Source organism: Oxyura jamaicensis, chromosome 6, assembly GCF_011077185.1.
Source record: "Oxyura jamaicensis isolate SHBP4307 breed ruddy duck chromosome 6, BPBGC_Ojam_1.0, whole genome shotgun sequence".
NCBI lineage: Eukaryota > Metazoa > Chordata > Aves > Anseriformes > Anatidae > Oxyura > Oxyura jamaicensis.
In genome coordinates, this window is record NC_048898.1 from 4084628 (window position 1) to 4098810 (window position 14183).

The 14183-nt window shown below is 35.6% G+C and overlaps 1 protein-coding gene across 6 annotated transcripts in view; it reads left to right on the top strand.

Annotated features, from left to right (window-relative positions):
- The window catches only part of HERC4 (HECT and RLD domain containing E3 ubiquitin protein ligase 4), a 48496-nt gene extending 34874 nt beyond the window's left edge, over nucleotides 1-13622 (top strand). For 5 of the 6 annotated variants that reach the window (XM_035330592.1, XM_035330595.1, XM_035330596.1 and 2 more), the window contains 11 exons: nucleotides 1625-1741; nucleotides 4589-4612; nucleotides 5062-5160; nucleotides 5605-5772; nucleotides 5895-6038; nucleotides 6746-6912; nucleotides 7789-7855; nucleotides 8094-8176; nucleotides 10515-10698; nucleotides 11299-11401; nucleotides 12234-13622. In XM_035330592.1, the coding sequence (XP_035186483.1) occupies nucleotides 1625-1741; nucleotides 4589-4612; nucleotides 5062-5160; nucleotides 5605-5772; nucleotides 5895-6038; nucleotides 6746-6912; nucleotides 7789-7855; nucleotides 8094-8176; nucleotides 10515-10698; nucleotides 11299-11401; nucleotides 12234-12442 (1365 nt within the window). In that variant the 3' untranslated portion in view covers nucleotides 12443-13622. The remainder of the gene's footprint in view (nucleotides 1-1624; nucleotides 1742-4588; nucleotides 4613-5061; nucleotides 5161-5604; nucleotides 5773-5894; nucleotides 6039-6745; nucleotides 6913-7788; nucleotides 7856-8093; nucleotides 8177-10514; nucleotides 10699-11298; nucleotides 11402-12233) is intronic. The other variant, XM_035330597.1, reaches the window with a different exon arrangement.
- Nucleotides 13623-14183: the final 561 nt, after the last annotated feature.

Sequence of the window (14183 nt, forward strand, 5' to 3'; positions counted from 1 at the left end):
GTTGGAAGGTAAGAGCAAGTTACATTTTGAGCAAAATCTGAACAGTTTTACCAGGACAACCTTTTTCTTCTCTGATTAGTTTATTCAATGTGCTAGTATGTTAACTTAATTCATAAAAATCAGTAAATTTACAAGCCTTGAATAAAAATAGCCCAAATCATTCAGAGTGCACGAGAAGCCTGAGAAGCTGTAGTATCTGTCTGCTGCTGCAATTTCTCCTCTCAGCCTCTTTTTTTTTTTTTCCCCATTGTAATTTATTCTGGTCATATGGCATTTTGTAATTACATCCTTGAAGAGCTTTGAAGGCACTCCTTAAGGTGCTAATCAAGTACTGTATTCACACAATCTAGTGCAGTGGGGATAAGTGTCTAAATTGGACCTTTGTGTGCTATATGTACACCTCCCATTCCCCAAGGAAAACAGAAAGGATATCTGCTTTGGAAGCTGGAATTCTTAGGCTTTGGTTTGCTGTGCTTTTCTTTCATTTATTCTTTATGAACACTGTCAAATTAAGGCTGGGAAATAAGGCTGTTCAGTAGCCATCCTGTTTTGGAAGTACAAAAATGTCTATTAGAGATTCCCATTTGGAAAGCTGTTGGTGTGTAAGAAATGACTATTTTGCTGCCTTCAGATTTTCTGGGTTGCAATAGCTGTAAATCTTGACAGTTGAAGCTGATCTTAAAATATTTAAACCTTGTGGGTAAATGTAGAGTTATCTGGTTCTTCTCTTCTAAATTCCCATTTTTTTGAAACCCAGCTTTGACTAATAAGTACTTACATTGTAGAAATAATTACATTTATAAACAGTTGGGCAGCAGGGTAGTATACTGATATGTTCTTAATAATTACCTGGTATGGGCTAAAGTAAGAATGGAAAAAATGGGGATACTTCTCTAGGATATTCCATAGATTTAATATCTGTTTTTGTTTATTTGTCTAGTGTTTTTTGGGGGAAGGATTGGGTTCTTTGGTGGTAGGGGTGTTGGAGTAAAGCAAGTTTAGATTGTCAGTTTTTAAAGAGAGAATTTGTAATCCTTCTGTTCTGGCAGTTAATGATGCTTGTCAGTTATTGGGAAATGAAGCGTATGTTAAGAAAGCAAATGTACTGAATCCTCTTGGAAGCCGTGGGTTTAAAATTGCACTATAGAGACAAGCCTTTAAAAAATGTTTGTTTTCCATGTCATTCTCTTATTTTTCTAAGTTTAATGTTTTTAAATAGAAATTGTTCTCTGGTCACAGGTAACAGCACTCATATTGTAATAGTACTCATATCGTAATTGAGAATGAAGTTTTTCATTGTAGTTTGTAAATCTAAAGAAAGTAGTTTGTAAATCATAAGAAAATACTGTTCCTGTGAAATCACGTGATGTTTCAAAGAGGCAGCACTGTATTATGCAATATTGCATGATTGATTGATCTTATTTTTTGCAGCTTAAATAGGATTGTGAATAATCCCTGTTTCCATATCTTTAACATTGTTTTTTATGCTTGTAGGCATTGTTGTTTTTCTAGTACTTCTTAGTAGGTGGGTGTCTGTGGCTGACGTAACAAATGCTTGAAAACTAAAGAAAAAATCCTCTTAAACTGTTATGCAAAGTGATAAAAATAAATTTTACTTCTTCAGGTGAATGAAAGAGGACAAGTTATACAGTATGACAGATTTTATATACATGAGATACAAGACTTGATAGATATCAGAAATGACTACGTCAACTGGGTCCAGCAGCAGGTGTTTGGAATGGTAAGAGTTTGGATCCTTCCGTCCCCCCCCCATGCTTGCTTTTGGTTTTCTCTGTAGAGAAGCCTGTAGATTTTCTAAATAGGGGCACTTTCTTTTCATACAAGTATCTGCACAGATCTCTGATACTGACCAGACTCAACTTTTGTCAGGTGCTAGCTAAGGAATTGTTAAATGGGTGTGTTTCTTGTAGAGTATCATTTTTAGGACTGACGCCATCTAACATTTTAACTAGAATGCTATCAGTTGAGATTTGCCACATTGGAAAAGTTAGGGAAGTGCTAACTCTTGACAGGAAAACATCCAGAATAACCTGAATTACTATGCAAGGTAGGTTCAGTCAATGTTGTCAATAGAGAAAACTGAAAGTGTCATGGAAAACTAAGTTTAGAAATGAAGTAGGGAGTCAAAGGGGACAGATAACCAATGTAATTTACTGCTTTGAGTGATGTGACAAGAAGTAAATTAATTTTTGGATCTGTAAACAGAAGGGTGGTAAGTAGAAATAAATGACTGTGCACAGAACTAGTGAGTTGGATAAGGCTTTGTCACACAGTTCTTTGACTTAAGCTTTGAGAGAATAGAGTAGGTTACTGTGCTTGCTTTAGCCACCTAAATTTAATTTTGCAGCAGTACCTAGAAGTTCCTAAATAGGAACTTCTACTTTTGAACAAGGCCTACTTTTGTTGTGTGTTTTATGAATACAAAGCAAAAGATAGCCTGTCTACTAAAAATATATATAAAAAATTGTAAAATAAAATAGCAAGAACAGGGAGATGATATGTAAGAAATAGTGAGATGATAGTGGTAGTCATGACAGACTTACGTTTCAGCCAGCCATCTCTGAATAAGTATTCCGTGCTTGATGTAGGCTGGTGTTGGTAGCTGACAGGGGCAGTATACTAAATGAGATGGAGAAAGTGGGGAAAAACAAGGCCTTGGAAGAAGAAGACGGGTTGTTTACTTGGAACAGAGAAGGATATGGCAGTAAAGGATGTAAAAGTGTTAGAATTAGAAAGATGATGACCTTTGCAACTATGCTTTAAACGGATATAAACAAGCAAGAGTTACATTTGGCATGATCAGACAAGAAAATTCTGAGATAAGTGAAAATGACATCTGGAAAATTGATCAGTGTCTGAAGTCTTAAGCTGCATTTGTTAAATTGGAAAATTAAGCAGTAGCTTGATATTAGTAAGAAAATAATACTGAATTTCCCTTTAATCATCTTTATTCTGTCATGCATTTATACATCTTTAAGTTTAGCAGAGAAAAAAGACTGGCTTGTTACAAGGCTGAAAAAAATCATGGCCTTAGTCTTACCACCTGCATAAATGGTTTTGATGGCTTTTTCTTGCCTTTGTATCCAGCAGTTTGTGCTCTTGCTTGTAAAGTAGTAAGAATCTCTACTTGCCTATTTTATCACTAATATTAATCAATCAAAATTTCTTGCGCTAGTGTAATTTTTTATTGTCATAACTTGAGGCAAAGGTGTTTGTTCAGTTCCTTAATTAAAATGTGGAGAGGGAAATACAAAAGAAATGAAGAAATCAGAAAAGTTTTAGAATTCAGAAGAAAAAAAATCTAAGCTTTCAACAACAGAAGAATAGGGAAAAACTGAAGTTACTAAATACAAATACTCCTTAAAAGAGTTGAGTGGGAAAAAATAATTAGGAATAAATGATGGTATATACAGCAGGTGTACAAAACAACATAAATTTGTCTGTGAAAAATGGGCTACTGAAATCTGGTGTTTCTTTTAGGAATCAGGGATATGGAGAGAAAGCAGATTTTACAGATGATGCTATTTTGGTCATCACTTTCTGATCCATAGTTGTCTGAAGGGATGAAAGACATGGACTCCAGATGGCTCTTGAACAGGAGACATTCATTGCCCTTTTTGACTACTACATACACTTTCCCCGTAGCCCCACGCGCTGTCCACGCACCCGATTCTGTCATACGCTTTGTTAGAGACCCTCAGACATGCACGTTGAGCCGGCCAGCAATTGGCCACTGCCCAAAGCTCATCTTTAACACTATAGCGAATTTACTTTAACTCAACCTTGCTCAAGTTTTTGTTTCTGCTTGTTTCCTTATTATCTCTAATTCAGGGATGTGTGAAACAGCGCAAAGCCACCTGCAAATTCCTTTTCCACACTTGTCTACATATGGGACTCCTAAGTCTCATATGTTTAGTCACATATCACATTTAAAATGTATTAGTTTATCATTAGCTTTTATTCTTGTTTTCTTTCAGCAGCGGACGATAAGGGTAACAGTAAGGTAGAGAGAAGTTGGTTTCTTAGCAGAGTTTATTTAGCTTATTCTGGAAGTCTCTACGCAGACCAAGCAATATGTATTGGTCTGTCTCTAATTTCAAATCTCAGTTCTTTTCTCATACGCAGTACTGTAGATCCAAATGATGCTTGAGATTTAATGACTAATTGTTTTTTTTTGTCTTCACACTTTTACTCTGTAAAAATACTTTAATGTGATATGCTTCAGTCTTTTGTAAGTGAAAATACATATGTGAAAGCAAATGTCACCTTTAATATATGGGAATAAACATTTTAAAATGTTAACTTTTGTATCCAAGAATACAAGAATTCTTGATAGTCTAATGCTACCCTTTTAAAGACACATAGGATGTTAAAAGGCATTGTTGTATTTGGTGGATTAATTAAAATGTTTATGGTGGTTATTTATTCTTTCAGTAAATACTTTTTTTGGGGGGGAAAGCTGTAGCTAAATATTCTTAATTTTACATCTAAGATGAACAATTAATGCAGACACTAATGCTGCTTTTTCATCTTAATTGTTGCTACCTTTGTGCAAATCCTGTCTTAGGATGTCAACCATGGATTATCTGAGGTAAGATTGGTTGCAATCTGATTTCTTTTCCCGAATGTAAGGAAATCAGAAATAGGAGTGTGAAGGGTTGTGAGATGTGTTTTATTGGAAGTAAAGCTTTATATTGGCATGGATGTAATCTGAAAAGGTTTTTATGGGGCAAAATTATGTAATTCTTTGTATAGCAAATTCAGAGCAGAGTTTGAAAGCAAGGACGTGTTTGATGATAACATACTAGCTGTAATAAAAGGTGTGAAATTAAAATGTACTAAGTGGGGGTGGGCTTTCTGCTGAAATACTAAACAGTTGAACATCTACTTTCCTGAGATGTTTTCGGACTTGCATTGACAATGAATAAAGATTCCTTTCTCTTTTCAGTAAAATAGATATATTAAGTATTATTTTAATGACTTTAACCATTATAGTATTTTTTAATAAGCAGAGTCATGACATGGTTATTCTCATTCTAGCTCACAGATATTCCTGTTACGATTTGCACATACCCATTTGTTTTTGATGCCCAGGCGAAGACAACTCTCCTGCAAACAGATGCAATCATACAGATGCAGGTGAGAGTCTGTTTTTAAAGATCTGATTTATTTTGAATTTAGCTTGGGGGGCTTTGGAGATTTTGGAAATTTTTTTTTTTTGGGGGGCAGGGCGGTAAGGAAGTGATTTTGTTTTTTTTTTTCCATAACACTATCTCTTCTCCATAAAAATGAGTGATCTGTTTTTTTTTTCGAGATTTGTATTAAACACCTTAGTCTTCATTTGCCTGTTAAAGGAATAGAGAAAGTTCAGGTGTTTTGTTTTGAAGGGGGGTGGAGGGGGTAAAGGAAACATATTCCCTGAGATTAAAGGAATATGAAAATAATTTGGGTGGATTCAGTAGCTGTCTGCATTCATGTCTTCTGACTTTTTTAGGATACGCGATGGACATTAGTGTTGACAGCAATCTAGAGTTAGTTATTGATCCTTATACTATGGGTTTTTTTTGTTTGTTTGTTTTCCAGATGGCTGTTGATCAAGCTCACAGGCAGAATTTGTCTTCTCTGTTTCTGCCAGTATTTGAATCTGTCAACCCATGCCTGATATTAATGGTGCGGAGAGACAATATTGTAGGAGATGCTGTGGAAGTCCTAAGGAAAACAAAGAATGTGGACTACAAGAAGCCACTCAAGGTATTACCAGTACACTCTGGTCTAAGTGTCTTTTACTGACATGTGAGTAATTGAGAATATATTTTGGACAAATGTTTCACTTCGTGTTTTTAATTCGGTGCTAATTGAAGTGTGTGTTCCAGGTTATTTTTGTAGGGGAAGAAGCTGTTGATGCTGGAGGTGTTCGCAAAGAATTTTTTTTGCTCATAATGAGGGAGTTGCTAGATCCCAAATATGGGATGTTCCGGTACTACGAAGAGTCCAGGCTGATTTGGTTCTCTGACAAGGTAGGGTGCAATTGACAGTTTGTGATGATTTTATTTCAATAGGAAAAGCTGAACTAAGAAGTCTAGAAATATGTTTATTTTTGTCATTGTTAGATCAAAACTTTCCCCTCCTTTTTTTTCCCCCCCATTCCTTGCTCCTTACCACTTGTGCCCAGTCCAGGTGACTTCGGTGGGAAGTGCCAGCCAAAGTAAACCGATTCCAAGAGCAGAACTGGAGTGGCAGAGAAAAATGACGTGGCATGTTGAATATGTCTTTCTGTGTTCATTTGCATTTATGGGTCTGTTTTGTATGTAGTCACCTGGCCATACTTGGTGGAGCATTCTGACTGCTGACGTTTTAGTCCTTTTTCAGAGGAAAACACTGACTAGAGTGTCAGTGATTCCTGGACACTAAATGTTTCCACAGCTGTGTTTTAAGCCTTAGCTGTTAAGTCCAAAGGAGTCAATAGAGCTCCTCACCCCTCCCTCTCCTGCACCCCTCTTCAAAAGACAAATTAAAATACAAGCACCGAATAGTGTAATAGTGAGTCACTGACAGAAACAGAATCTTTTTTGCAGTAGTTTCAGAAGCAGGCATCACTTATAGTACAAAACATACTATCTCTCTGCTTTTTTTAGTATTTATATACTGCGTGCATGCTTTTTTCTGCACTCTAAATGATTTAAATAACTTAGTTTAAACTATCTTGTCTGTTTTCTGTTCTTAGACCTTTGAAGACAGTGACTTGTTTCATTTGATTGGCGTTGTCTGTGGGCTAGCAATATATAATTTTACTATTGTAGACCTTCACTTCCCTTTGGCTTTGTACAAAAAGCTATTGAATAAGAAGCCATCCCTAGATGACTTAAAAGAATTGATGCCAGATGTTGGCAGGTAAGCAAGAAAAAAAAAAAAGAATGAGACTAGGAATTAAGTTTTAATTCAAGACTTTGCTTTGAGAATTTCAAGAAAACACTTGATACTCACACTATCGGGATGAACAGCTCAGAGTAACTTGCTGACATTGTGCCATTTCAGACAGGATACATGCTATTGTTAAACACCTGCTTCTAAATGTTTGGTTTTGGTATTCCTGTCTTCTGTGTTTTTATCACCCTATGAGACTTTTAGGGGAACAAAATGTCTGCAACTAAAAAAAATGGAGTTTCTGCTGTTAATTTTATAAACCAAGCATGAACATAGTTTTAGTTCCAGACAACTAACTTAGTCCAGGGAGGAAATATTTTTATTTCAGAAACAAACATATGCTAAATATCTGTCCTTGAGAGGGGATTTGTATCGAATTAACAGATAGGAGTTTCAAATGGGGTGGTGGAGTGGGTGTTTGCCTCGGTGTTGTGAATGAGAAAGGTTTGCATAGGTTCGAGGAGAAATTGAACAAGTTAATGGAAAAGCTCATCAGTGGTTGTTAAGGACTTCTCACCTCTGGCTTCGGAATCCTTTAGCTAGAGACCAGGATACGAATCTTCTCTCTTCACACCTGGATATAACCAAAAGGAAATAGTAGTACAAGTAATTGAGAAACCATTGCTTGTCTTTAAGGCTTTGCTTACCATACTTTTAAAAGTAACATGAATGGCTTGAGATTTCCCAGGGCTGTGCTATAGGATGCAGATCAGTGACTTAACAGTTGGAATATACCACTAGAAATATAGATTTTTATTGAATTATCAAAGCATATTGAATATTTCAGGAAGATAAATTATCTTTTTTTCCACTGGTACAAGTACTTTGTAAATTATGTTGTAGGGGAATGCAGCAGTTGCTGGACTATCCAGAGGACGACATAGAGGAAGCATTTTGTCTTAATTTTACTGTAAGTTTTACATGATGTTGGAGTCTTTTTTTTATTTTAATGAAGCTTCTACTGTCTGTTGCAACTGCTTCTGATGAATTGCCTGAGCAAAAGCATTGGCTGATGGTTCCCATGAGTTGTTGCACTCTCTGCTTATGCTAAGATCTGTGTCTGCTGTTTGTGTTGCAATTAGCAAAGTGGTAGGAAGAAGTTCTCCACATGGTAAATAAAACTAATACTGCTTGTTTGTTTTAAATAGATCACTGTGGAAAATTTTGGTACAACAGAAATTAAAGAGCTTGTTCCTAATGGTGCTGACATTCCTGTAATCAAACAAAATAGGTGAGTTTTATGGGTCACAGAGTAGTTCAGTGTTACTGTCTGCTTTGGGAACATAACTGGGCTGCTATAAATATCCTTTGCCAAGCTGTTGTGCTAATGATGGGAGGCAAAACTACTGTGGTTGTTTTTCTAAATTGTTCTCATGTGTTGTTAAAACAGCTATTGTATTTAGGAGTTCACAATCTGCTGAGTCTCATCTAACTTTGTAATACTTCTTACACCTTTTTTATTTGTTTATTTATTTGCTTCAAAATACTTCTAAGCTCTTTTGGATCCATTTTGACTACATGGTCTTTGTTTTAGAAGATGAAAACTGGTTGTGGTTCTGCAGGAAGTTACTGAGTACCAATGTGAAAACATCAGCCTAAACACCATTATGTGGCACCTATCCATTTGTGAAATAGTATTTCAGAAGTCTTCCCTTTGTAGAGCAGATAGGTTAGCCTGTTATTGGTGTCATTGTCAAATGAGGGATGATGTTTTTTTCCCCCTTCCATGGATTCTGGTAATTCTATTCATAAAAGCAGCCTCTTCCACCCTTTATTCCTGTTCTTCTTTTGGAGGATAGACAGAATGTCTGATAGTACTCTTATCCATTTTTGCAGAACACTGTCACTTTACTATCTCTCCCTGGCTGTTCCTTTCATATATTTGCCTTGGTTCTTTACTCTTTGTGCCTTCTGTGAGCTTTCCCTTCTCTGTGAGTGAAGGGAGAATCAAAAGAGAAGGGCAATCTGTATGAGAATAGAATGTACCTAGGCTATGTGTACTAGGAACGAGGGAGAAAATGTGCCTTAAGCATGTTCTTGCTTATCTCTGTTCTGTGTTTTGAGGAACGTTTTCTGTGAGTAGCTTGGTCCATTGTAGAGGACAGAGTTATGACAGAAGGTTCTGAGGGTATCAAACTCATGCGTAGATAAAGGCAGTGACAGTGCCTTCATTCACCTGACTTCTCATTACTGAGAGAGAAGGACAGGGGGTTCACAACTCCAATTGTAAGCTCAAGACTGAGGAAGTTCAATGAAGGGAAGAAAAAAACCACACTAAGTAATTTTCCTAAAGATGCTAATACCACTCAGCAATGGCAGTCACCACTTGCACTTGTCAGGTGTCTTTCTTTTTTTGGTCCTCTGTAATAGCTGAGGATTTATGGTACTTCACGTTGAATGTGGTAGCTTCTAAGTTTTCTAAGGTGGTTTGTTGTGTCACAAAGTGACAATGAAACTGATATATAAGAAAAGTTGTAGGGTGCCCACAGAAGGTATACTGTGATGTCATCGCTAGTTGTCTGAAGAAGTCCTGTTTCTCAAGACCAAAATACTCCATGAATCTTTAATTCAGTTTTAAAAATGTTAACGTAGGGTATAATAATGTTAATTAATTTACTACTGTGAATTTGCTCTGGAGAAACATTTCTTTCCACTGTTACTATTTATTACACAGACTGCTTAAAACAGATATCTCATTGAGTGCTTCAAGAGGGGAAATGTTTTACAGCTTTAATAAGTGTATTATCAAAATGTGTTTTGATGTTTCTTAACTTACTGGTGATGTTATTCAAATACTGCAGATATTACTCAAATACTGTGGATTTCCATTAAAAAAATGCACTGGTATGTTAAGTGTAATATATAACTGGAGTCACTCTGCCAAGGTAGGAACTAACAGTATTAACTAGGATCATTTAATAAATATAAATATTGTATCAAGGAATTTTTAACTGCTAACTGCTGTGGAAGAAGGTGCTTTCAAGAAAATATGAGAACTTGTACTGAAGCACAGATAACGTTGTCTGTTTTTTCAGTATCCTAGCTACATTTCCCTGATCTTTTTTACTGCGTAGGACTCAAATGTATGTTTGAAGATGATTTTCATCTTCAGTTTGCATATAGTAATCCTTTTAATAAAAACAAAACAAAACCAACCAAAACAATAGAAAAAAACAACTATTGTGACATTACCTGGCTTCAGGACATTGTATGCAATTTGAGCTTTTAAGCTTGTCGCCATTCAGTTCGGTTCACTGTGATGCGTACAAATACGAGAAATGTTCATAGTGCCTGAAATAACTCTAAATGTTGTAGGTTTTATGTTGCACATCAGAGGCTCTGTCTTGGAAAAATATATATATATATACACATTTATGTGCTATTTTCAGTCAGGTTATCTTTGCTACACCTGAAGCATAGAGCAGAGAATATGAAGTATATGAAGATCCTTTTTGTTTAACTTCAGAGGAGGTGTTCTATACTGAAATGGCTACTGTTTTATTGATGGAAGGGTGACATACTTTTCTTCCCTCCTCCTCTCAATATAACTTTTTTTCTTTTCTGTACAGGCAAGATTTTGTAGATGCTTATGTGGATTACATCTTCAATAAATCTGTGGCTTCCTTATTCAGTGCATTCCATGCGGGCTTCCACAAAGTGTGTGGAGGTAAAGTTCTTCAGCTCTTCCAGCCCAGTGAGTTGCAGGCAATGGTGATTGGGAACACAAATTATGACTGGAAAGAATTGGAGAAGGTAAAAACCATAGCTATTTGTTTCATATGTGTTTAATTTCAAGATGCAGAACCAAAATCTGTAAGTGTCTTTTTGAGCTCTGTTTTCTCCATTAATAAGGGATGAGTGTGAGTTCCAACCCTGGTGGGTTAGACTGCATAACTGAGGAACTTCTTGGTGTAAGTGGTCAGTGAATGAAAACACCAAAATATTACTTATATTCCTGCTTAAAACTTTCCCATCAAATTTCTGAGTCAGACTTTGGGGGAATGGAGAAATGGCACAAAACCAAAAGGCAGTTTTAAATAATTTGTTATGTTAGAAGGGGAAAATTGAACAAAAATGTATACAGCTAACAAATGCAAGTATTATGGTCGCTAAAACTTACTGTGAAATTTTATGTTACAACTTCATTGGGGTTGAAAATGCTTTGGAGTACATCTGTCTGCCCATGTGGTTCAAGTCAGACTGAAGAGCTGAATAAAATTGACCAAGGAAAATTGTAATGTGTAACTTGCAGTGCACTATCCCTTTACATAAACCACATTCTGAATACTTCATTGCTACATTATCCTGCTATTTCTACATGCGAGGAATAACCTAATTTCTTGCTCATTTTAGAATACAGAATACAAAGGAGAATACTGGGCAGACCATTCTACGATTAAAATATTCTGGGAGGTTTTTCATGAGTTGCCTTTGGAGAAGAAAAAACAGTTTTTGTGTAAGTATTTGATGCTACTTTGCAGAAATTGCTAACTGAACAGGATCACTGTGATTTCAGGCTCTTGATACAATAGGGTAGATAGATGCAAGTATTTGTCTGTAATGGTGTGATTGTATACAGGAAAAAGTCACTGTAGAAGCAATTGATTATGAGCTTCTCTTTGTTTTTTTGCTGAGGTTGTCCTGAGTAATTCTGGGTGGTGGAGGGTTGCAAGATCACAGTAGACTGAAGCAGCATTTAAAAATAATAAATTGCCCAACAATGTGAACTGCTAATGTCATCTGTCTGATGACCTCAATTTTTTTTTTTTTTTTGTGGATTGACATCAGGTCAATCCTCCACTCTTCATTGCACATAGGTGGAATAGTGGAGTTGTAACTGATTGTAGATACTTCAAGGCACTGATGTGAGAGAAAATGTACAGGGTAAGACAAAGTTACAGAAGCTGCTTGTGAACAAACTGTTGAGACTAGATCATAGAGTAGTTCACAATTTAAACAAATTTTGCATTGAACAAACTAATGCTGTGTATTTACAAGATGCTCACAAGTGCAGTAAAGGTATAGCCAGTGGATTTTAAGTAACAAATCCTGATTCAAGAACAACTTTGTGCTTTTATCAAGGACTGTTTCCATATGCTATTACTTTGTTGGGTCACAGTTATGAGTTTATACGTGCAACCTGGAGATCAGGCTAAGTCATTCATTGTTTTTCCAACTTATCTGATGTAATTGAAAAATGTAAATACTGATTAGAACTGTGTATGTGGGATACATAATATTTAGTCTTAAACTGCTTTCAGGACTTTTTTTTTTTTTTTTTTTGGCAGTGTTTCTGACAGGCAGTGATCGTATTCCAATTCTTGGAATGAAGTGTCTTAAACTAGTCATCCAACCGACAGGAGGTGGAGAAGGTTATCTTCCGGTAGCTCACACTTGCTTTAATCTTCTTGATCTTCCAAAATACACAGATAAAGAAACCCTAAAATCTAAGCTGATCCAGGCTATAGATCACTATGAAGGTTTCAGTTTAGTATAACTTCAGAAATGAGAGTTCTGTGTAATGTGGGATCATTAAACTAACTTTTTGTGTCTTTCTTGTGGTGGTAAATTCAGTGGATTAAATGATGGAGATGATAATATAACTGATTATTTGCAAGATGTTCAGTGGTGTGGATATTCATGGGAGCCAAAAAAAAGACAGAATTGAGGAACATTTTCTTGTACAGAACCATGTGGATTTTGCCATCTTACAATAAAAATTAGAGTATTGTGAATGGGAGTCAAGTTTCACTAACATGAATTAACATTACACCTTATACAAACAATTTGGTGTGTGAGTGCATGAGAGACTTGCTTAAGTTTTTCAAATCACTTAGTAAGAACATCTAACACTTTCCCGGATAAAATTCACTTGGTAACTTTTCATTTTGTAAATAATAAATTTTTGTGATAAAATAATTATGTTCCAATAGCAGTATGGTTTCTATTGCTTGTAATTGAATATGAGCTTATTTTATGGCTTTTAACAAAAAAGTGACTACTCTGATTTCTGAAGATATATTTTTCTGGTTTGTTTTAAGAACCTTAATGATGGAAGTATTTGTTTAAAGACATTCATCATCACAGTGTACAATCCAACAATTTCCATGGAGCAGTCACTTAGTGCTGGTTTAAAAAAAAAAAAGAAAAAAGTACCTACATGCAATGGCATTTTTAATATATGGATTGACAAGCTGACTTAATACACTGTTTTATTTTTCAAGGACTGATTATGTAAGCAAGCAGACACAATTATAAAAGAGGTTAATTTATCACTGGGAACCTCTGCAGCCATGTGTCAAGAATACAGCTTAAAAGAAAAAGGTGCACCGGACAGTTGTTGCTGTCAAGAGGTTAAACATTTATTTTTTAAATGCTGAAAGTGTAGTTTATGGTTTCTAATAGAATTTTCACTTTTTTCCAGATAAATGCATTTGAAATAACTCTTTAACACCCCTCTCCCCTTTTCTTAAGATTTTATTTTTAGTATAATTGCCCTGAGACGATTGTGCTTAGCTGGACACTTTCAGATTTGACTTTCCTTCTCTGGTTAAATTCCAGATTTTGTGGTGTTAATGCATATGTGACTTGCAGCTGTGAAACAAATATTTATTTTTTTTAGATTTTTAAATGCAGTGAAAAAAAATTCAAGCTATAATAAAAGACTTGAATGAAAACCTTTGTTGGTTGATGTGTATGGATGCTTGCATCATGCATATATCTTCAACTGGAGGGTAACTTGCACGCATTAAGTCAGCAATACAGCTAGGATACTAAGATCTCACTTTAAAAGTAGGGAAATTGATTCAAAGGAATTGTTTAAAATGTAGTTATTTGACTTGCAGTAGAAGTAGATAGAGAAAGCAGTGCAGTAAAGAGCATTCTTCTTTCCATAAAACTGTGTTTTTACAGGATTCTGATGCAGTGTAACTTCTAGTAATTTCTTTGTATGCAGCCCATGTTTCAAATGCTAAAGCAGCTTGATCTTACTACACGTGGAGGAAAGAAAGGAAAAAAATATATATTATGCCTTCATTTTACCAGGTAATAAAACTTTGAGAATTATGGAACAACAAACTTGTAAAGGCAAATATTCAGAAATAAGGAAATGACTAATTTAAAGCTGTTTGTAGTGTTTTTTTCCCTTGTGTATTATCACATGTGAAAGTACTGGTTTCTCCCATGTCCTCCGTGGAACCCTTCATTCAGTACACCCAGCTGACGTATGCATTATTTCC